The following is a 24,596-nucleotide window of genomic DNA, read 5'->3' on the forward strand; positions in this document are numbered from 1 at the left end:
AGAGAGAGAGAGAGAGAGAGAGAGACAGACAGACAGACAGACAGACAGAGAGTCAGAACAGACAGACAGACAGGCAGAGAGAGAGAGAGAGAGAGAGAGAGAGAGTGTTCACGGATCGGCAGGAGGTGCCTTGAATGAGATTGCCTAGTACAAAGTGGTATTCTAATAGTGGAAAAAAATATATATACACTAAAATTGGAAGCTTTTCCCCACTCACTTCTTCCACCCACATCACGAGGGCGGAAAAGGAAGTGTACATAATCCAGCAGAAATAGACAACGATACGAGATTTTACAGGAAAGGAAGAAACGCTAAATGTACCTGTAAGTTAAGCTCAGCAAAACAATCTCTAACTTATGTCACTGCAGTCCGATTCCAGGTATTGCAGGCTTTTTACGTGAAAAAAAATATAATATATATCGGTGGAAATGATTCCAGCCCAGGTTCCATCAGTGATTCCTTGCTAAGTTGCTGTTTATACTATATACATGCTTGTAGTCGATGTTTTTAATCCCATGAAGGATTCTGAAAACCACAAGTACCTTTCCTTGCCTAGTCTATAGAAAAGAAGGTCCAGCGCCCGCAGCCTTCTCTGGCATCCTGTGTACCTGGCAGAGGGGATAAGGTTAGTAGAAGGAGCCAGGACACTCTCAAGCCTAGTGTTATCTGCACTTCCGGTGACCAGAACTGCGTAGCATTTTCCTGATGCGGCCGTAGGAGAGAATTGTACGTACAGAGAAAGGACTATCGCCTAGTTTCTGTATGTAATCTGTCTTTTTAATATTGTAAGCTTGCAGCCTCAGCGTAATCTTTTCTGCTTCATTGCGGTATTTGGAGAACCTGGGGTAGCTGCTGATTAGTATACCTATGTGTTTATCCAAGCTAGTAGTGGTGGTTGTGCCTTGCACTAAGAAAAGTAAAGTACGTTCGTGGATATGCATAACAAGTGTACATTGCTTTGCACTTCCTCAGGATCAATGGCACTGGCAACCATGCAGACCATACTCATATTTCCATCAGGTTCGTACGTAGGTCTTTCTTCTCGAATGATAAGGTATTAGGACACTTCCTAGCTTTGGGTCATCCGCAAATATTGCAATTCTGCTGACAGTGTCATCACCTGTACCATTAATAATAATGTTACCTAGACCACCTCAAAATTGTACAATGACAATTTTTATAAAGAAAAACTTCACACAGTCACTGCCTACTAGAAGCCGAGCTATATAGGGACTTTTAAGTCAAGATTACTGATCTTGTGCATGTCACCTTAGATCATCACAACCGTCCACCAAGTTAGGTGGCTCTGGATTTCTTCCTTCTTGGAAAATTAGATGACAGCCGAAACATCCAAAAAAGTCCCAATTTTTGACCCCAGGCGAGGTAAAGGTCACTGATCTTGTGCAAATTACTTTAGTCAATAAGTCCACCAAATTTGGTCTGTAGCTTTAGTCCATCATGAAAAATTAGGTGACGTCCGGATTATCCGGAAAGTCGCAGTTTTGTAACCCAGTCGTTCTCAGACAATAATCTAGCAATTGGAACCATGCTCGCTTCGGACCTGCGTCCGTCTTAAAGTTATTTTTTAGTAAAATATCAGCTTCCCAACTTAAGCAATTCTTGAGATAGATTAGCTAACTCACTTTTTTGTGTTCGGGATAATATCTGTAGATCCGGTTTACAGACTGCTACCATATTTAACCAAGAGAAGCTGACAGCTGTCGGACTAAACTGACATAGTTTTAAGGCTCTAAACCGAAAAGCCTTTCAAATATTTAATTTTAAAATAAGTAATAATGTAATAACAGTAATAATAATAATAATAATAATAATAATGAAAATAATGATAACAATAATAATAATAATAATAATAATAGTAAATAATTATAATAATAATAATAATAATAATAATAATAATAATAATAATAATAAAAATAATATAGGCAAAAACAAGAAAACTTCCCACAGGGATGCGGGAAGTTTCAATATTGGACGTAGAACAAATCCCTGGGGAATTTTACTGTTGTATGTTTCTCACTGCAGCTGATCACTCGGCTAACTTTCAGTCCATCAGCAAGTTCTCCGCGAATTTCCACACACACACACACACACACACACACAGGGCGGGGAGGAGAGGGGAAAGTTGGGGAGAAGGCCTCTTGATCATGTCCACAGGAATGAGTAGGAAGTTTCTGTATCTGCATCACAAGGAAAATTCGAATATGAGAGGAAAATATCGCCTATTTATCGGACAAGTGCTGCTGATTTTTCCTTCATTAAAATAAGGTCAGAAGTGTAGGGCCATTGTGCTTGAGCGACAGTGCCTACTCTTTTGAACTTTGTCTTACCCACTCCAGCATAAAAAGATTGTCTCAGCTGGGAGAAAAATTCGCGCATGAGTGGAATATATCATTCCATATCGAACAAACACCGCGAATTTTTTACCTGAAGATGTAGATGGGCAGTAGTGCAGGGGGGATTTGACGATTATTACGAGTTTCATTTATCAGACCACTTCAATAATATATATATATATATATATATATATATATATATATATATATATATATATATATATATATATATATATATATATATATATATATATGTGTGTGTGTGTGTGTGTGTGTGTGTGTGTGTGTGTGTGTGTTTAAGGAAGATAATTCGACTTTGACAGAAAAAATGTCACTATGCAACTTTTTATCCTAGGAGTATTGTATATTTTTCAGTAATGAAGATAAAACGGACGTCAGTACGTCAGTTCAACGTATTACATTTTTGTTTTAACTCTATCTTATGCAATTTGACATGTTTCTATGAGAAGAAATATTCTAAGTTGATAATGTCATATCTTTATTGGTTAAGTTTATAATGCTGTTAAAGCTTAAGAAGCCCAGTAGTAGTTTGTTCCGTAGACCCTGAGTTGGTTGATATTCCAGTATATTCTAGTGTATTCTTCATTCGTTTCCATTTTTAATAATCAGCTTAGGTACGTGGATGCGTTCACCATCCACTCACTCAATGTTGGGCTACCTACAAGTGACTTTGCTCTGAGAGACAACCTTTCTTTCTTTTCTTCTTCTTTTTTTTTTTTTTTTTCATGGATTCCAGAATTATCTAAAACTTTGAAATTCTCTGCTGCAGGTCACAAGACCAATGTTCCACACACACACACACACACACACACACACACACACACACACACACACAGTATGCTTGTGTGTTTGTGTGCACGCTTCTTAATTCTTGTCTGTGTGTCATTGTGTTTATTACTAACTTAAAAAAAAAGAAAAAAAAAGAAAAGGCGATGAAACCCTTGGTGATTGCATCTCCATACATAATTCAACAATCGATTTCTGCCATTCGTCATAGCTCTCTCTCTCTCTCTCTCTCTCTCAACACTGATACTTCACTTACATCTTCACTTCCATTATTCATCTACCTTCGTCTTCGCCGCCCATGCCCCTTCCGACTCGCAGTCACTCACATGTACCTGTGTGTTAGGTGGTGTAGTGGTTAGCATATGCAGACCGCAAAGGTAAAGCCTGAATTCATTTCTCGGACCAATCAGAATGAAGAAAGTTTCAAACCTCCGGCAACCAACTTGGGAGGAGGTTATCTTTTTTTTTTTTTTTTTTTTTTTTTTTTTTATGTGACCGACTCTGGGCATAGGCTTCACAGCCTGCTTTCAAGGCCCAGTAGTCCTCCTACGTACCGCACACCTCTACATGTCACCACTTCGGCGCTAACACCCACCGTCCATATTGAATACATGCTAGGGCTGTCTCATACAGGACTGGCGTATTGGTATTAGCGGGGGTATTTTTATGACATGTCGGCGGGCCTTCTCGTAGATCAGTAAAGTCTGATTTTATGAAATTCAAATCCTTAAACTGTTCCCTGCCTCAGCGGGATTTGAACCCGGGTCCGTCAGGACAGCAGGCCAACTCTCTACCGATTATCTATTTACCCGTTTATCGATTTGTTTGTTTGTCCACAAAATATTTAAGAAAAAATGTTACTAATGGATTTCAATGGATCTTTATGGATCTGTGGGTCATGGGCCAAAGAAGAGTTGATTAAATTTTGGTGATGACCAGAGTTCATGTTCCGGTCCCGGAAAATTATTAGTTTTTGCTCAATATATCTCAAAAAGTTGTTCATTGATTTTAGTGATATTTTGTGGATATTTAGATCAGGACCAGTGAAGAGTTTATTAAATTTTGTTCGTGATCTGATCTGTATGGAACAGGCGTTGACGGAGTTATGCGCTATCCGAGTGCTGTCAACTTGCTTTCCCTGTGCCCCTATTCACCCAGCAGTACACTCATTACCCGTCCCCGTCCCGCAGGGGCTCGGGGACGGATGTTGTTTTCTCTTGGTTCGTATGTTTGTTTGTTTCCTTGTCTGTATGTCTGCCTGTCTGTCTGTTAACAACTTTACTCGATAATTACAGGTGCGATTTTGAATAAAATTGCAGGTGTAATGGGCTATGACCTTCTGATCACCTGATTAAATTTTGGTCCAAATTGGGCGAAGGCCCTTGGCAGCAGGCCCAAAAAATGCATAAAAACGGGGATAGGTTAAAAATCGTTTTTTCGCCATAACTCCTTTCAAATTCGTCATATTCACATGAAACCAAAACCTAAAGATGCGTCTTTCAAATCAGCATCCTATAACATGCCTCATTACATCAGAGGAGTCACCCCTCAGTTAGCGATAGGGGAGTCAAAGTCAGGTGGGTCGGGCCTCAAATTTCGAATCAGCATAAAATCATCAGTTTTCATCTGATTTACTCCAAATTTGATATCTGACATCTTTGACTAGATATCCTGTTGTGCGTATACGTCAGCACTAAAATGACTACCGGGAAAGGGTTTGCTATATCTTGGCACCTCTTCTTGTTATATATTGTATTCTAGAAAAAGATTGTGACCTCGTAAATATAACCTGCCTGTCTTAATGAGTCTAGTGACGTTGATTGCCATTTACACCATTTTATTTTCCTTAATATATATATATATATATATATATATATATATATATATATATATATATATATATATATATATATATATATATATATATATATACCAATTTTACCCCTTCCTGTAAAACAAATAACTCAAAGTCAAATGGCCACCCCTTACGGGATTATGGTGTCTGGCAATAGATAGATAGATATATAGACTACCTTGTTCGGTGCAGAAGGGGACCTTCACGTGATGGCATCTATAGACAAACGTCCTTCATTTCTCGCATTATCCCGCGAAAGGAAGATGGTGGAATGCAAGAGGAGGACAACTTCAGCCTGCAGTCCTCTGGGCTCGCATTTCAGATGAACCTGGGATTACTATTACTACTACTACTACTACTACTACTACTGCTACTACTAGAGTAACTGTTACTACTACTACTACTACTACTACTACTACTGCTGCTGCTGCTACTACTACAGTAACTGTTACTACTACTACTACTACTACTACTACTAGTTCTACTACTACTACTACTACTAGTTCTACTACTACTACCCTTTTTACACCCATTTTCTCTACGCAGTAACAAGGTCTACGTATGCCTTTTTCCATCCTATGATCAGAAGACTTCTTAAATCCACGTCTTTCACAAATCTCACCATTTATTATCCTATCTATGCTACGCAGCCCATACCTATTCTTTCTTATAATGCAGTAACAGGCATTTCAGTATAACTCCCACCGTGGTGTGGGGAAACCAAGGCTAGTTTTCTGTAGTGTGGTACAGTCAGAGAATCAGTCATCTTCCCAGTTCTGTGTGATGAATATTTACAACTCAATTACAGTGAAATTCCATCTATACGAGTGCATTTTTCAGACTGTTCGCCTTTTCCGCTATGTATTTGTCAAACATGAGGAGGACACCTATTTCTCTGCCTGTTTATTCAAGGCTAGTGCTCATCCATTTTCCTGATGGTGTCACTAGATCGAAAAATAAAAACAAAAACAGTCAACTTTTGGGAATAGAAATTATGAAAGGTTAACGCCAAAAATTATATTCATATTAAAAGCGAAACCCTATATTGCTTTTATCCTAATCTGGTCTAAGAATGTCATCTCTCTATCTTAGATGCGGAATTGTAAAAACCAATAACACTAAAAAACGATGCTGGTCACGAAGAAGCGCTATGGAAAGGATGTAGAGCCGCTGTACTTTATTTATTTTTTCACCATTGACTCATAGCTGCAAAAGACGAAAATCTTGGTCAGGTTAAGGTAAAATGAGAATAGTCTGGATGAAAGACATAAATGGTTAAGAATGCATCCAACGGACATTCCTTTATCTGACACAGAACCGTCCAACTCCTGATTTCATTTCAAGATCTAAAGAGCCTGGGATAAAGAATTCCTCCCTCCATATATCATGATCGGCCTCGGATCTGTTGAAATATACAGGGTGTCCCGGGATGAAAGGGCATAACGGTGGGAAATAGTAGATGAGGAAATTTTGAGTTAAAAATGCAATATCAGAACGTGTCCAGCTCTCAATCGTTACGGAGCAATAATTAGTGATGATTTATGGGCGAAACCTGTCTCGTTCATAAGTCACTCATAAGATCATTAGTAAATGAAGCACCATAACAAGTTAAGCATGTTGATAGAGCATAATTTTACTAAGAATGAACCTTTCCTCCCGGGACATATACAGTATAGTTTAGTTCTAACTCCTTCACCTCCAAGGCAGCAATGGTGCCATCGTCAGCGCACTCAGCCTGCAACAGTGAGGAATCGAACTTAGAGCCCGCGACAGTGTCCAGGGCCTGCACTATTTTAACCCCTTCAGTACAATGACGTCTTTCATATATTTCACCTACAACAAGATGTCTTTATTCAGCCTAGGAGAGAACTCAAGTACTGACGGGATTAAAGAATGATATTTTTGTTCCCTCCAGTGAGAAAAGACATCTTAATGCGAGTAAAAATCGCCAGGAGGCAGCTAGGACAAAAATCACACCTCCACAGTGAATCGGTTAACAGTGATGTGTCCAGGCATCTCCAAATGAATGAAGCTTGATTTTGGGTCTCGCTTTTTTAGGGGGGCTGGGGGGGGGGAACTTTTTGGTAATTCTTTACCAAACGGTATTATGTTACAATATAGGTGCTTTGAGATCGTGAGTTTGTTATAATATATAACAAATTCACTATCTCAGGGCACAATTAACTAATGAACTGTGACTGCAAGAGGTGATTAAAAAAAAAATACAGTATATCTATTCTGGGGTATTTAAGGAAGCGGCCAGGCCGCCCGCGGGAATGTTTACCAACGACCTCTCCGATTGGCCTCGTTGTTTACCATCACTCCAACTTCACGCGTCAGTGTATCCCTTGTCAAAGTTATTGGAAACGTAATGATTTAACAAACCCTAACCTAACCAAACAAAACCTAAACCAACCTAACCTAACGCGTTTGACAGCCATCTTTCAAATTTAAAAAAGAGCGTTAGGAACGTAAAATATGGGCAGCTGCTGATAGACATCGGCGGAATATTAACGCAAATTAAATCCTCATTTATTGCTTTCTGAGGTAAGTTCATAAAAGTGCCCAGTAGTTACCGTAATCCAGAAATAATAACAAGTAACCTGTGAAAGCCTCATATCAATAGAAAATATAGAAAGGCCGCGCCAGTTTGGTAAAGAATTAACAATTTCTCTTCAAGTTTTCAACCTTTTCCTCACTCTTTGTTGCGTTTAAATATATATATATATATATATATATATATATATATATATATATATATATATATATATATATATATATATATATATATATATATACGAACTAAGGATTAATACAGGCTTATATCTATCAGCAGGACTCAACATTACCGGTGGCAAGATGAGCAACGCGGTGCAAGCTAATGGTGTATCACATGACGCCAAGAACAACGAACATGGACACACCAGCCAAGCCTACCAAATGGATATCCTGGGGCATGAGAATGGCGTTAGAAGGCTTGATAATGGTGCTGGAGGGCATGGTAATGGAGTTGGAGGAAATGTGAATGGTGTTGGAGAAAATGTGAATGGAGTTGGAGGGCATGGGGACGGAGGCAAAGGAGTTGATGGAGCGACAGAAAGGCGGATTGTTTTGGTGGGAAGTGGTGACATGGCAAGAGCAATGGTGACTTGTTTAGCAGCAGCTGGACACCGACCTGTTGTGGCTACTAGAAACCCTGCTAGAGCAAGGTGAGAGAGAGAGAGAGAGAGAGAGAGAGAGAGAGAGAGAGAGAGAGAGTGAGTGTTATCTTCCTCTTCATAAAATGCTTACACTCTTTTGCTTGACCTATTTTTCTTTCTCTTATCATCAGAATCAAAGTCTGAAAGTAGTCAAAGGTTGCAGTGTTTCATGACTAAGAGAGAGAGAGAGAGAGAGAGAGAGAGACGATGACAATTATTGTTATGATGATTAAAATGATGATAAAGGGATGATGATGATGATAATGTGTATTTGTTTTCAGATGAGAGATAAGGTACAGTACATGTGACCTAAATCTCTATAACTAAGTAGGTGATCTAACTGACAGGCAATAAATATGGGCTGTGTATCATTTTCAAAAACGAACAGCTTTTGGCAGGAATGTTGGCCAGTGTAAATTTAAGAGATTGTACTCACTTAAAGTAGCTTCACTAAGTTGTGCCAAATACTGATAGATAGGTAGATTGATAGACAGATAGATATGAATGGTGATGGAAGGAGTATCTCAACTTCACTGAATGTAGATATTATAATGCTTGCAAACAGTAGACAAGAACTAGGTAGACTATGCAAAGTTGTTTAGATGCCTGGCAGTATCGTGCCTTGAGAGTAATTGTAAGTAGGTGTAAAGTGATGGTTGTTATGAGTAAAGCTGACACCCGGTGTGATGCCACAGTAAATGGAGAGAGATCTGAAAATTTTTGGTGAGAAAGTTTATGAACCTGGGTGCTGTGATAGAAAAAAGAGATGAATTTGTAAAAGAAACATAAACTAAAATGGTACAGGAAGAGAATATGGCTGGTGCTGTAAAGACCTTGAAAAGACGCAGACCTCTCAGTGTTGTGGCTGCGTGAGGCTTGGATGGAGTATTAATAACTACACGTTATTGGAATGTGAGACCGTGGGGTGGCATTGCATGAAAAGTTAAGAGTATGAGAAATGAAGATGGCACTGTTGAGCATGTGTGTGATGTGAGGAGTGTGGACAAAATAAGGGCTTATGTGACTCGTGAAAGATGTGGAACAAGGAAGGTTCAGGACACCGGAGATGAAGAGTTTGTATTTTGGTACAGTCATATGGGGAGAATGGCTGTGAACTGAGTGATGAAAAGGGTATATCTGAGTGAGTCCTGAGGAAGCGTGGTAGGCCGAGAAGAAGGCGGATAGATAAGGTCAATTGGTGCATGAGAGAAAGAGAGGTATTGAACCTGTTGAACCCAGGAGATCGAGTTAGATGAATTTTGTGTGGATGAGTGTATGACCAGGCTTTGGCACCGATTATTAACTTGACATCATCGGACTGACTCTACCAGTTGGGTGAATGTGAAGGTGTACGTGTGAAATAATTTTAGACCCGCCAGGTGGAGCCAGGATTTCAAGGACTTGATTGGTGTATGAATGGGAATTGGCCATATTCGCATCGGCAAACTTTATATAAGGTTCTTTCTGGCTCTCTGAACCTTACCTCACCCCACTCTAGAGCGAGAAAAGAGGTCTGGATGATGATGATGATGGTGATAGTGATGATGATGATGATGATGATGATGATGATGATGATGATGATGAAGCTAGTAACAGGGTTCAGAGTTTGGTGGGAAACTCGAATGCTGAAGTTGAGAAAAAAAAGTGTGCCCTTGTTTATGCAACGCAGTGGAGTTAGCAAATATATAGTGTTTTTTTAATTAATTTTCCATTCTGCATTTTTTGTAATTTTTTTTTTTTAGGAAGTGGGTTAACAGTGATGAAGCTGATGTGATGAAGGTGGAGGATGGTGTGATGATGGGTGATGTTGTGGTGGTCGCTATCCCTGCAAAGTACCATCACACACTGCCTGCCCACCTGTTGATCAACAAGGTGGTTGTTGATGTTAGCAACCGGTAAGCAAAATAATCTCCTGTCTCCCTTCTTTCCGCCTCTTAGTCTTTCTATAAATATCCATCTCCCTTTTCTAACCATTTCTTCCCATCACCTGAACTTTTATCTCAGTGTCTGTCTCTGTCTGTCTGTCTGTCTGTCTGTCTCTGTTTGTCTGTCTGTCTGTCTGTCTGTCTGTCTGTCTGTCTGTCTCTCTCTCTCTCTCTCTCTCTCTCTCTCTCTCTCTCTCTTTCTCTCTCTCAGTGAAGTTGTAATAGTTTTTATGTGTCTAACTTTGGCTATAGGCACAAACAGCCCTTTACATGAGTCCCTGAGGCCCTCTACGTTACCATTCATCACCACATGTCACTACTTCGGCGCTAACACCCACCTCCCATACCGAATGCATGCTAGGGCTATATCATGCAGTAACTGATGTATTGGTAATAGCGGGGGTGTTTTACGGGTCTTAAGGCATATCAATAAAGTCTCTAGCGAAATTCAGGGCCATTAAACTGTCCCCTGCCCCTCACTAGAGAAGCTAATGATCAACTTAATCCCTCAAGGTCAAAAAACCTCTCCTAAATTAACCCTTAAAGTTCAGAAAGTCTCCTAAGCTAACCCCTCCAGTTTAAAGAGTCTCCTAAGTTAACCCCCTCCGGTTCAAAAAGTCTCTCCCAAGCTAACGCCTCCTGGTCAGAAGTCTCTCCCAAACTAACCCCTCCAGGCCAAAAACCTTTCCCAAGCAAACCCCTCCTGGTCAAAAAATCTCTCCCAAACAACCCACTCCAGGTAAAAAAAAAAAAAACTCCCAAACAAACCCCTCCATGTCCAAAAAACTTCTCCCAAACAAACCCCCCCATGTCAAAAATCCTCTCCCGAACGAACCCCTCCAGGTCAAAAAACCTCTCCCAAACAAACCCCTCCAGGTCAAAGAACCTCTCCCAAACTAACCCCTCCAGGTAAAAAACCCTCGCCCAAACAAACCCCTCCAGGTCAAAAACTTCTCCCAAACAAACCCCTCCAGGTCTAAAAGTCTCTTAAGCTAACCCCTACAGTTCAAAAAGTCTCCTAAGATAACCTCTTCATTACCAAAGGCTCCTAAGCTAACCCTTCCAGTTAAAAAAGTCTCCCAAACTAACCCCTCCAGTTCAAAATGTCTCCAAAGCTAACCCCCCAGTTCTGAAAGTCTCCTAAGACAACCCCTCTGGTTCAAAAAGTCTAAGCTAACCCCTCCAGTTCAGAAAGTTTCTCCTAAGATAATCCCTCCAGATCAAAAGGTCTCCTAAGCCTATCCTTCCATTTCAAAAAGTTTCTCTTAACCTAATCCCTGCAGTTCAAAAAGTCTCTTAAGCTAACCCCCCCAGTCTTAAGTTCACCTCTCCAGTTCAAAAAGTCTCTCTTACGGTAATCCCTCCAGTTCAAAAAATTCTCTCCTGAATGAACCCCTTCACTTCAAAAGTCTCATTTAAAGTAACATCTCCACTTCAAAAAGTCTCTATCAAGCTAACCCTACCTCTTCAGAAAGTCCCTGATATAACCCTGTCAGTTCATAAAGTCTCTCTTAAACCCCCCCGCCCCCAGGTCAAAAAGTCTCCCACTAAACTCGTCTGGAATTAACAAGAATTGAATGAAAAATACGTCCCTGGGTTGGGGAGTGTCGTCACCATTAATACATCCACGATCTGAACAACTTTGGTATTTTTTTCCAATTAATGTTACACGATTTTATTCACCCGAGAGTGAGACAAGGAAGCCTGGGAGTGCAAGCCTCCTCGGAAGAAAACAGCCTTTCATTCATTTCTGTTTTTCTGGATACAATACGATATTTTTCAATTTACTGAAAATATCGGTGGTGGAGAGGGACGCCCAGGTGCCAGAGTGGCACGCTTTCGTGTAATGGAACCGATATAACCGGGCGGCTTCACTGCCTGTAAACGAATGTCGCTCAACGCCCTAACTCTCACCCTAACTGAGGATGGTGGATTGCATAAGGGTAAGTTTATCCAGAAGTCCACTGGGCTTACATTTCAAATGAACCTAGGGATACAACAACAATAACTACTACTACTACTACTACTGCTACTACTACAGATTGTATCAATACAGCGAAGAGGTTAACGAATGCCCTCTCTTACCCCTCCAGTACGAAAAACATCTCTTAAGCAGAACAAAATCATCATGAGCTATAAATGATAGAAGGCAGTATACAGCATATGGGCAGCTGATGGTGACTAATTAGCAAGTTCACATCACAGCTGAAAGAACCTGAGTCTGATTCTCGGCCCAGTTAATCAGCTGGATAAATTTTCGTCTCTCCTGCACCTCTTCACCCACCACAGTACAGTTTAGGACCTGGGTGTAAACCGACTAATGCAGCTCGTGTTCTAAGGGACGATTGTGACTTTGAAAAGATGGATTATCAGACTGAATGACCCTCGTGCACTCGATGGGCACAAAACCAAATCCTTCTACTTCAACCTGTCAGTATGGACATGTATATTTTTTACCTCCTGGAATCGGAATGATGTCCATTTTTTTTTTTTTTTTTGCCCAAGTCCTCGTAGTGAAGCGATTAAACTGTAATAAGGAATACATCTTTATACTCATTTTATTCTTGCCGCCACTGGGCGTTGAGAGCAGAATATGAACACCAGTGATCTAGTAGGTTAAGGTGCCCCAAACCGATCTGAACTTTCAGCAGTATACAGTACATACATTAACCGATTAAGTCCGATAACTCATTTTTGCCTGTTATTCCTGTTACCTACAGGCGATTTTATCAGACTTATGGAAGTACTAGTGTAGTGAAGTGATCAATGAATGCTATGTCTAACCTCTCCAGTTAGGAAAGTCTCTCTAATGCTGAATAAAAACGTTTAGAATTAGCAAAAATAGATCAATAAGCACGCCATCAGTCTGACTTTTTTTTATTTTTTTTAAATTCTCGGTACCAACAGAGCTCCTGGAGATCCACGAGAACCAAGTCTGGCTCAGAAGCTGCAATCGATCCTGCCTCATAGCCATGTTGTAAAGGCATTCAATACGGTGTCTGCATATGTGTTACAGAGGGAACATCTGCATCGTGGAAGAGAGGTGGGTACGTGTGAGTGTGTGTGTGTGTGTGTGTGTGTGTGTGTGTGTGTGTGTGTGTGTGTGTGTGTGTGTATGAGAGAGAGAGAGAGAGAGAGAGAGAGTTGATTTAGTATGATATGTATGCTTAACAGAGGAGACATCTCCACAGGAGCAGGAAGGTAAATACTAAGGACTACAATGGAAAGTTAACAGCAAAAGACATCTTGTTAATTTCGAATCTTTTTTTTTTTATAGGATGTATTATTTAAAAAAATATTAATAGATAACTGTGAATCAAAAATTGGAATAGGACTGCAGAAAGTATATTTACTGTACCACAGCCTCTACATCAAGCATACGGCATGTCCGTCACTTTCTTCTCTGATGTATCAGGTCAGAGGAAATACCTACAGTATATCAAGAGAAGTACTGAATAACAATCCTATCACAGAGGAAAGTCACAAGTAGAAGTGACGTATGAAACCAGATTTTCTCACCGTCTGTGTGTGTGTGTGTGTGTGTGTGTGTGTGTGTGTGTGTGTGTGTGTGTGTGAGAGAGAGAGAGAGAGAGAGAGAGAGAGAGAGAGAGAGAGAGAGAAAAAAAAAAAAAAAGGTATGACGGTGCAAGGTGGTAAGTAGAGATGGGACGACCATGCAGGGGAAGTTGCATGCCTGCACTTTATAGGTCTGTGCAGTTAGATACACTGGGGATACTCAACGACATCAACAGCATTCATAATTACACCCTTCCATGTATTTCAGATTCCAATATGTGGAGATACAGCATGGGTAAAAGAAAGAGTAGCAGATTTAGTAAGGAACATGGGCCTTGTACCTGTGGACAGAGGCGGTCTAAAAGCTGCCTTTGAGATTGAAGACATCCCGTTGGCCTTCTTCTCTGAGTGGAAATTGACTGCTGTTCTTTCGGCGGTCATTTTCTTCTTCTTCTGGCTTTTGTCTTTGTTCAGGTGAGCTAAGAGAGAGAGAGAGAGAGAGAGAGAGAGAGAGAGAGAGAGAGAGAGAGAGAGAGAGAGAGAGAGAGAGAGAGAGAGAGAGAGAGAGAGAGAGAGAGAGAGAGAGAGAGAGAGAGAGAGAAGGAACACTGAAGTTGGTGGTGTTAGTGGGCAGGTGATGATTAACGATGATAATGATATTTAATATGTATAAGTTACCTTGCCCTTTCACACACTCAGTTTTAATTATTTGGGCAGTTTCCCTTTCCTTCTCCTTTTTTTCACTTAGGTAAAACTTTCTCTAATCTAAACTAACCAAATCTAACCTAATAGTAAACTAAAGCAATCTAAACTTACTGTAAAATTATCCGACCTTACTAAACCTAACTTAGATTAGCTTAACCTAACCTAATTTTACCCTAATCTCACCACAGAGTTCAGATCTGCCCAAACCTTGACAGCAACAACAATGAAACGTGGGACTGGTCTCTGTTCGAGGTTATTCCACTCAACACTACACAGTATTCTTTGGCTTTTGCTGGATGTGCCCTGCTGTTGCTCTGCTATATCCCAGGTAAGGACCCATCCTCTCTGTCTCTGTCTGTCTGTCTGTGCGTATGTGTGTGTGTGTGTGTGTGTGTGTGTGTGTGTGTTCCATTAAATACCAATCTTTGCACGCACCACTTTAAATACCTGATGTATTAAAGCTGTCACAAACCTTTGGAAATTCATTTGTTTTCCAAGAACTAAATTAGGATGTCAGGTTAGGTTGGGTAATATGGTACTGATAACATTGTAGGTATATCAATTGCTTATTTACATTCATAGCGTGGTACCAAATACACAGTTTTACCTTCCTGCGTAGTTAGGGTATTTTAGGTTATTTTAGACTAGGTTAGGATAGGTAAACTTAGGTTAAGCTTGTCTAAGTTGGGTTACGCTAGGCTAGGCTTGGTTAGGTTAGGCTAGGTTAGGTTAAGTTAGGTATAGATAGGTTTAAGTTAATCTACGCTAGGTTGAGTTAGGTTAGGTTTGGTTAGTTTGTTACGTTATGATTAGGTGAGGTTAGACAAGGTGGTAAAGGTGTTACTAATCCTGCAGGTATGATAGCAGCCTACCTTCAGCTTTGGCGTGGTACCAAATACTCACACTTCCCTTCCTGGCTGGACAACTGGCTCAAAGCTCGAAAACAGCTGGGTCTTATGTCATTGCTGATGGGATCCACTCACGTAAGTTAGCCATGTTTTCTAAGACGCTTTTGAGATATCTTGACACCTCTCCCTTAGCAGTTCGGCACATTACATTTTAGTCTGCTCTTGTCTGCTATTGACTGAAATTATATCAGTGTCAGAATGATATAATAACAATGATAATGATAAGATGTAATATACTCAACAAATCTCTGTGGAAGAGGTGTTAGGAAGGCTATTGTGCGATATAGAACCTGTTCCTGAGGTCTGTATTCAAGGTGGCAGTGATGGTAAAGATCTTAATGACAGTGATTATGTTAATGAAGAGGATAATATCGTTGCCATCGGTCTCCCATGCATATCTATCTTCACAAAAATAATGATAATGACGATAGAAATAACGATAATGGAGATGATTGTGATGTTGAAAAAAATGACAAGGATGATAACGATGATAATAAAAATCCTGTTAACAACAGTGATAATGAAAATAAAAATGATAACGATGATGATTGTGGTAGTAGTTATAATAATATCGATTTTATTGAGGACGATGAAGAAGCTCCTGAGAGGGATAACGTCAGTGGTGATCATGATGACATTTATAATATTAATGAAGATAAGTTATATTAATACTACTTCTACTACCACCACCACCAAAACCACCACCACTACTACTACTAGTACTACTACTGCTACTACTACTACTACTACTACTACTACTAATCATCATCATCATCATCTCATCCTGTGTTGCCCCATGAGGAGCGTAGGAGCCCTGGGCTAGGCAAGTTAGTCCTGACATTTAAGATAAGAATGACCAGCCTCACTCATCCCTGGGTGGCATGACATGAGCAATAAACCCCAACCATCCCTTGGATATAAACCTGCACAGGCTCAGTCCGATAGGAATAAAAATATTAATAATGATGATAATTATTATTATTGTTATCATTATTATTTTAATTATTATTACCGGTATTATTTTTATTATATATTATTTTTACCAATATTATTATTATTATTGTTATTATAATTATAACTGTTATCATTATTACTATTATTATTATTATTATCATTATTTCCTGACCTACAGGGATGTATGGCCATCTTCAGCAAAATGTCATGGGGAATGGGTGACGATTGGGTGCAACAAACATACATCGCATGTGGTTCGTATAAATCTCTCCCTCTCTCTCTCTCTCTCTCTCTCTCTCTCTCAGTAAGTAGTACAAAATATGACAGATGGCATACAGTTCTCTCTTTATTTCTATTCATTCAGGCACCTGGTGACTTAGTGGTTAGAACGCCCATATGGAGTAACAGCTTTATATAGGTTCGATCTCAAAGAGCTTAGTAAAGGTTTATCTATCATGTACTGCCAGGAAGGAAAATGGGATGATCATCTACCTTTCAATCCAATGAATTATATCATCCTGCCATTGTAATTCTACGCTTCCCAAACCGTCTTATGGGACTGGTTCCCTCTTACCAATATTTCTTTAATATTTGTTTTACAGGCACGATTTTAGGGAGACGTACACCCTCAAATTGTCAGTAGACCACTTATTTGCTACAAGTAAAATACAGAATTTTTTTACCAAAATATGCTATAAATATATCACTGACTTGCATTTGCCCATATTATTGTATTCCTGTGATTAAAGCAAGAATAAAAGTGCATTTTTTTTTTTTTTTTTGTTAAAATGCATTAAGTGGTAATATTAGTACGATTCAAGCCACTCTTTTTCCAAAGTTCTGAATCTGGTCCTGCCTAATACTGACGCATCAGTTCACTTTCTTCAGTACGGACTTTTCTGTTTTTCATATTCTTCTGCCCATTTAGTTCTCATTTCAAGAGGTAATTGGCAGTCTGTTATCTTTTCCTGTCCTTCGGCTCATTTATTTATTCATTTATTTATTTTTGGTGAACTCGGCCTTTCTCCTATATTCCTCAGCATAGACTTTTTTTTTTTTTTTTTTTTTTTTGTGGGCTTCAATGTAAGTGGTTCTCTCCTCCAGGCTAATTGCTTCAGACAGTACTGGCGATTCTGATCTATAGAAGTTTGCCGTTGGCGTCCACAGCCTTCACCTAGTTTCTTTTTCTGTTACATACTTCAACACAGACGGTTCATTTTTCTCTTTTCATATTCCCAGCACAATTAGCTAGTTTTCCTTTCATTAGCCACACCTTGAATGATTTCCTTTTTCTTTTCCATATGCCTCAGTACAGAAGTTTATCTTTATATTTCTCATTATAAACAGTTGGAGATAGACCTCTCTCCAATCCTTGCCACATTCCTCTTTCAAACGGTGCTCATTTTTCCTTTCCATATTCTTTAGCATGAGGGTCATGTTTCATTGCTTCAGTACAAACGATTCTCTTCACGTGCTCCATGTAGACGGCTCTTGTTTTACTTTCTATTGCTTTCTCGTATTACAGTTAGTTCATATGCTTCCCTATAGTATACATGACTTGCTTTTTCATTTCCGCTTGACTCACTGTAATTGTTATCTCCTCATTTAGCATCATTATGGAGGATCATTTTATATGTCTATCATTGTTTATACGTTTCTGGACAATAGGTTACATCTTCATCGTGCTTCAGTACAAACAAGCACCTTTTTCCATGCATCATTATAATTCGTTTTAATTTTTGAGCTACTTTATTGTGAACCGTAATCTGTTAATATATGTTAGTTTATACGACCATTTTCAATATAGCTCAGGATACATCTTTTCAGTTTGCTTCCTTATCGGCGGTTATCTCTTCTCTATACTTCATTATTTTTATAAGCTTTAGAATAGGCGGTTATCTTTTCAAAATGTTTCAGTAGATACGGTTGTCTTTTCATTATACACCAGTATAGAGTCGACGGTTATCGTTTCAATATGGTTCGCTATAGACGATTGTCCCTAATGTGCTTCTGTATAGACCGGTATATTATCATTATTCATCAGTATAGACGATTTTCTTTTCAATATGCCTTACCATTGACGACTATCTCCAATATGGTTCAGTATAGACGGTTATCTTCAAGCATTCATCACAGACGGTTCTTTACAGTGCAGTATTTTTATTACCCCGGGATGTGATGCTTTAGACGGCACCAGTGAGCATCGGTATTCTTTTTATTTCTGTTTATTTTAGTATTGGCTATTTTCTTTTCATTTTTATATGCTTCCGTAGAAAGGTTTCGCGTCCCGTAGCCTGCCTTGCCTTACGCTCTATACAAACAGTTCTCGTTTTCTCGTCCATATTCCTCAGTACAAACAGATCTTTTTCTTGCTTCAGTGTAGACGGTTCTCTCTCCAATATTTTTTCACATACCCCTTGCCAAGAGTTCTCGCTTTACTTTTTATCTATAATAGAAATGGTTATCATGTCTCATGAAATGCTTCTGTACAAACAGTTCCCTTCATATGCCTCAATGTAGGCGGTTCTTCCTGGACAGTTCTCATTCTTTTCATCATGTCATATTTCTTCAACAGGTAATTATTTTTTTGTTCGTGGTCTTTAAAAACAAAAAGTTATCGTCTGTCTTTTTGTATGCTTTAGTGCAAACGTTTTTTCTTCAAGTGCTGCGCTATAATGTTTCTCCTCCATGTCGCCATATGCCTTGTACAAGCATTTATTATTCTCTCTCATATCTTTCAGTAAAAAAAAAAAAAAAAAAAAAAAAAAAATCATGTGTCTTTTAATATGCTTCGTTGCAAACGTCTCTTAATTTGGTACAACACAGACGGTTCTTTCCTCCAGGGGTGCTGCTTCAGGCGGTAATGGTGGTCATGGGCATTACCTCGCTGCCCTCAGTCTCCACCATCCTCACCTGGCGGGAGTTCGCAGCGGTGCAGCGGTACCTGGGGTGGTCGTCGGTGATTCTGGTTACGGCACATCTCACTGTAGCCACATACAGGGGTTTACTTTATCCTCTTTCCTGTGTCGTCATTCCATCCAGTGCTCAGGTACGGCTTAATTCAAAGGTATGGCTCAGTTAACAGCTACGATTAAGCTAAAATGAACCTAATTATAAGGGTGCAGCTGAACTAAAAGGTATCACCAAAACAGAGTTCACAGTGGTATAGCGATACATAGTTTGGTCACCTATGATACTGGTTACGACATAGCTCATCACGGATGCGACAAGGAGCTCCTGATTCCCAGACTTTGTTGTCCCATGTAAGACTATACTGAAAGGCCGATACCTGTGGCTAATTAAACATGTATTTGTAAACTAAAATTATGCCTAAAGTAAAAGGTACACTTGAACGAAAAAGTAGCCTACGACTCGGTTAAAAGGTTTGAGTAAACTTAAATCTCTGACTAAACTTCAAGGCTTTCAGGCACTGGAGAAACTTGAATGCCCTCTGAAATGACTCAGCCATTAAGTTCGACAACACTAAGGCGTTATCAGTAGAGCTGCAATATCTGGGGTGGTCGTCCGTTATACTGATTATGGCATATCTCACCCTTGTTATATTATGTAATGGTCACCTCAATCGCCTAACCTGCATCTATTTTCCTTTAGGCGTTTAGTTATGGCTAAGTTAACCTGCTCGTCAGTATGAATCTTCTAAAATGTACAGCAAAACGAGAAGGCAAGACTTGACTCAAGGAAACGACTAAACGATAGGGTTCAGTCACAACTTAACCATATCACTGAATTAAATGGTGCAACTAATGTAAAGGCCCTCAGTCTCCACCAGCCTCACATGGCCGGATTTCTCAGTGGTACAGTTATATCTAGGGTATTATGGTATATTTACTCTCATCTGACAAAGATCTTGAACGCTTTTCAGCTCACTTGATGGCCATGTATAGTCAGACTGAAGAGATGACTACTTACCATGAAGAGTCTTTTCTACCTTTCAACTAAGCCTCATCGAATATCCTTTTACCATGACTCATCGTTTAACTTGTGACAGCGGCTCATTTCCCTCAGTTAAAGCTGAACCGATTATAGTTTCGACACGCCTCACTCTCGTTGCCTAAAAGGAACTCCTGCTCCTCCTTGCTTTTGTTCCCATTCCTTCAAGCGTTCACATATGGCTAAGAGTGTTTGTTCCAAGATATAGATCAAGAGGAGATTTAGAAAAAGAAAATGAGTGGCTAGACTAATAGGTACCGCTCGACTAAAAGACATCATCATCATCATCATAATCATCATCATCATCATCATCCAATCTTACGTTGCTCTACAGGGAGTGTAGGAGCCCGGGGCTAGGCAAGTTGTTCCTGTCATTTAGAATGAGAGTGACCAGCCTCACTCATCCCTGAGTGGCATTACATGAACAGTAAACCCCAACCATCCCTTGGCTATAAAGCTTCACCGGCTCAATCCAATTGGAGCGCCGTAATTACCCACTAAACCACCAGGAGCCAAAATTTGGTTTTATGGATACCACCCAGCGTAGTAAATGGTTCCTGGTGTACAGGAAACCATTTGGCTTGTCATTCAGTGTACAGTCACCCACAGGCAGAAGGAAGAGGAAAGAATGAAGGAAAGAAAGACTGAAGAGGGAGTGTAAAGTCGCCCATAGGCAAAAGGACGAGGAAAGAATGAAAGAAAGAAAGAAGAGGATGGAAGGAAAGAAGGATGGAGAAGACGAAAGGGCAGACACCCGAGAGCAACACTACATCGATTAAGTGGATGGTGAGCGTCCCCACCAACCATGAGTTGATTAAAAGCACATGAAATAAAAATATGAGCTAACTATAATCTTTGCTTGACTGAAAGATATAAATTACAGTACCAAGTAAAAATATATGGCTTGACCAAAAGATATGATCTGACTATTATGTACGGCTTGACAAAAAGATATGGATTGACTAAAAAGTATATGCTTTAAAAAAAATATGAGATGACAAAAAAGCATAACACAACTAAAGGGTACAGAGTCACAAATATCTATAGCAATATCTATAGTGTTCGCCCGTAATGCTTGTTGCTGCACATTTCAGTGTCACTAGACACTAACACACTCTTAATTCCCAAGTTTGTGTCGTTATTCCTTCAAGCAGTTAGGTATGGCAATGTTAACTTTCTTTTAGTGCAGTTCAGCCGCAATGTACATCAAAAAGGAAATGTGCAGCTCCACTATATGGTTCGGGTAAAGAAGAAACTCCAGCACAAATAAACTTAAAGTTAAAATCAAACTAAAATTAACGACTAAACTAAAGTACAGTACTCGCAAGTACAACTCGACTAATTCTTTTGGCTACGTATGCTACATACTCGTAATTTTCAGTGAAGCAGAGATACTTGAGGTGGTCGATGGTAGGTGACCGCAAACTTTACCACTGCCATATTCATGGGGCACCTAAATTCCTTACGCTGTGTTTTCATCCCTCCGAGTGCTCAGGTATGCCTGACCAAAAAGGCATGCGTAAACTAAAAGATTCAGCTTAGATAAAATAACTGCCACACAAATAGGCATAGCTAAACTAAAAGGTACAAGCTAAGAGTTACTAGCTTCCCCGAGTCGTGCTACAGCGAAACACCTGGCAAAAGGTATAGCTAAACTAAAACCTTAGCTAAAGCCACCTCGTTCATGACCTTCACTCTCACTACTTCGCTACCAAATTGAGTATTCTAATGTCTTTGGAGATTTTGCTGTACCTCACCCTTAGCATTTTCCACTGTAGATTATGCCTCAGTATTGTTTTTTTATGCACTGCTTGCAAAGTATGTCTTTATTAACGCAGTGTGTATAACATAACAGTTCATGTTAAGGTATAATATGCTAAATAAACTGCTAAAGAAACGGTGCTTCGAAATCTGTTATGCCACCTCGAATACTGCATCTCATACATCTTGGATGCCATCAATGCAGACTATATTCGTGTTAATCTGTCTGAACACATAGTCCAAAAACAGGAGGAGGAGGAGGGGAGACAGAAATCGAAGTTTTAAAAGTTAGGACGCGGGAGAACCCCCGAATGTGGACCTAGGACGTATGCGACTGTAAGCCGGTAGGAGAAAGTGCATACCAGCAAAATCTGGACAGTAACTGGTTAAACCTGCGTAACTACATACAGTGGATGTTAAAGTGAAATATGCAAGATGAATTGCACAGAAAGTGATGCTACGAAGTCTCCTATGCGATCCCTAAATCATCACCTTTATTAAGAAATATATCAAAACTAAAATTTACACCTAAACTAAACGTCGTCCGCAACGTGGGATATGGGGCTGCCCGAAAGCACTTCGCTAAAATGGGTGCGCCGCCAGTATTATTTTGAGTAATTATTATTATTTTTTTTTTCACTTGAACTTGCATGATTTGGATTGACCCGGCATGACTTGAATCACTTTGGCCTTTGCTACCTACATACAACTTTTCAGAGTGACAGGTAAACTCTAAGCATATTTTTCTTTTTTAAAGTTCGCAAATTTTTACCCTATCTTCTATGTAATAGACATGAAAACTTCGACCAGACTGTGGTTGAATTTGGCGCTGCAGGCTTCAAACACTAATCACACTAAATCGCACTAATATCTAAGACACCTAAAACCACACTAAAATGTACAACTGTAGTAGACACGCCTAAGCTAAATTCACGTAAGATCACACTGTCACACTAAAATCACATTCTAATCATAATAATACCTATCCCTAGACTCAAAATCATCATATCGTCAGGTAATGGTACCGGTGTGTTTCCTGACGCTGCTGATGAAGATTCCGCTGCTGGTGCCTTGCGTCGACTCCCACCTCACCAAGATTAGGGCAGGCTATGAGAGGCCCAGCAAATCCAGCCCTGCCCAGCCTTGACCCACCATACTTATGCCTGATCCTGATACCTGCCAAACGCCTATAATCTTATATCTGCTGATGTACTTGCCTTACCTAGACCCTTACACCTACCTTGCCGTTACCCTCATACTTTCCCTTATACTAGCCCCACATTCACCCTTGCACCTACCCTGCATTGACTCTTATACTTCCTTTATTTGACACATACAGCAGTCCTGTCTTGACCCTGATACCTGCATTATACTTGCTCTGCATTAACCATTGTATTTGGTCTCATGCCTGATTGAACCTGCCCTCTTTTGGCAACTAAATTATACCTGTCTTGAACCTGCCATGCCCTGACTCTCATACCTGGTCTTGCACCTGATCCTTATTCCTCCCCTCACTTGATCCTTAGACTTTAATTAAACATAACTTAAATAAACCAAGCCCATCCTGCCCTGTCATGGCCCTCATATTTGCCTTATATCTCGGTTATCTTTCCTCGTTTATCTTTTTACCTGTCTTACACCTCCTTAACTAAACCTAATCTAGCCTAACTAAACCTCTCCTAACGTAACTTGACATGCCTAGGCCCTTTTCCCTGCCTGACACCTTACCCTAACCTAGTCTAATCTAACTTAATTTGCTCAGCCTTGATCCTCTTACCTGTATGTATAACTTAACTCATCCATATCCAAATAACCTAACACGCCCTCCTGTGATTCGTACCCAAGCAAAACCTAACTTGACCTAATTCTACCCCGTCTTGAGTCGTTACACCTGTCTAACCCTTAATTAATCTAACCTAATCGATCCTGTCTTGATCCTGATATCTGCCTAATATCTGCCTAATCCTAGTCTCATATCTGCTGCACCCTGACCCATTCCTTCCTCACCCCTCGCACACAGCTTCCTCATACCTACCTCAACCCTGCCCCATATCTTCCTCACACCTGCCTCACCCCTGCCTCATACTTTTCCCATACCTATCTCACCCCTGCCTCGTACCTTCCTCATACTTAGTTCACCCCTCTCTGCCTTCCTCATACCTACCTCAAGCCACTTTCAAATCTACTTCACTCCTGCCTCATATCTACATCACCCCTGCCTCATACTTACCTTACACTTGCCTAATACCTAGAATCACCCCTGCCTTATAACTAATCACCCCTGCCTCATACGTACATCACCCCTGCCTTATAACTACATTGCCCCTGCCACACATGTACCATCGCCCCTGCTTCATACCCACATCACCCCTACCTCATATATACTTACTTTACACTTGCCTCATACCTACATCATCCTTGCCTTATAACGAATCACCCCTACTTCATACCTACATTGCTCCTGCCTCATACCTACAACATCCCTGCCTCATACCTACATCACCCCTGACTGATACACAAGTCACCCTGCTTCACAGATACGTCATCCCCGCCTCATAACTACTGTACTGTTTCCTCTGCTTAATACCTGCCAGATGCTCAGTTACCATCTCACATTTTTCTTCTATTATATCATGCATCCCCTTGCCTTATTATTACCT

At 40.0% G+C, this 24,596-nt stretch overlaps 1 protein-coding gene across 1 annotated transcript; it reads left to right on the plus strand.

Annotated features, from left to right (window-relative positions):
* The first annotated feature begins 7,875 nt into the window (after positions 1-7,875).
* Positions 7,876-23,083, plus strand: LOC145408095 (metalloreductase STEAP4-like). Its single transcript, XM_080278902.1, has 9 exons — positions 7,876-8,225; positions 9,959-10,111; positions 13,049-13,184; positions 13,926-14,131; positions 14,551-14,690; positions 15,218-15,345; positions 16,403-16,478; positions 19,068-19,273; positions 22,952-23,083. Exons 1-9 carry the CDS (start codon positions 7,876-7,878, stop codon positions 23,081-23,083), a joined length of 1,527 nt encoding a protein of 508 aa, XP_080135028.1.
* Positions 23,084-24,596: the final 1,513 nt, after the last annotated feature.

The sequence above is a fragment of the Coenobita brevimanus genome, chromosome 75 (assembly GCF_032717465.1).
Source record: "Coenobita brevimanus isolate Jiangsu-jjx chromosome 75, ASM3271746v2, whole genome shotgun sequence".
Lineage (NCBI taxonomy): Eukaryota > Metazoa > Arthropoda > Malacostraca > Decapoda > Coenobitidae > Coenobita > Coenobita brevimanus.

Excerpts from the sequence above, each read along its gene's own strand:
- LOC145408095 (XM_080278902.1), top strand. The coding sequence starts at position 7,876 with ATGAGCAACGCGGTGCAAGCTAATGGTGTATCACATGACGCCAAGAAC. Across the intron at positions 10,112-13,048 it reads GTTGTTGATGTTAGCAACCG|AGCTCCTGGAGATCCACGAG; the intron begins GTAAGCAAAATA and ends CGGTACCAACAG. Across the intron at positions 14,132-14,550 it reads TGGCTTTTGTCTTTGTTCAG|AGTTCAGATCTGCCCAAACC; the intron begins GTGAGCTAAGAG and ends ATCTCACCACAG.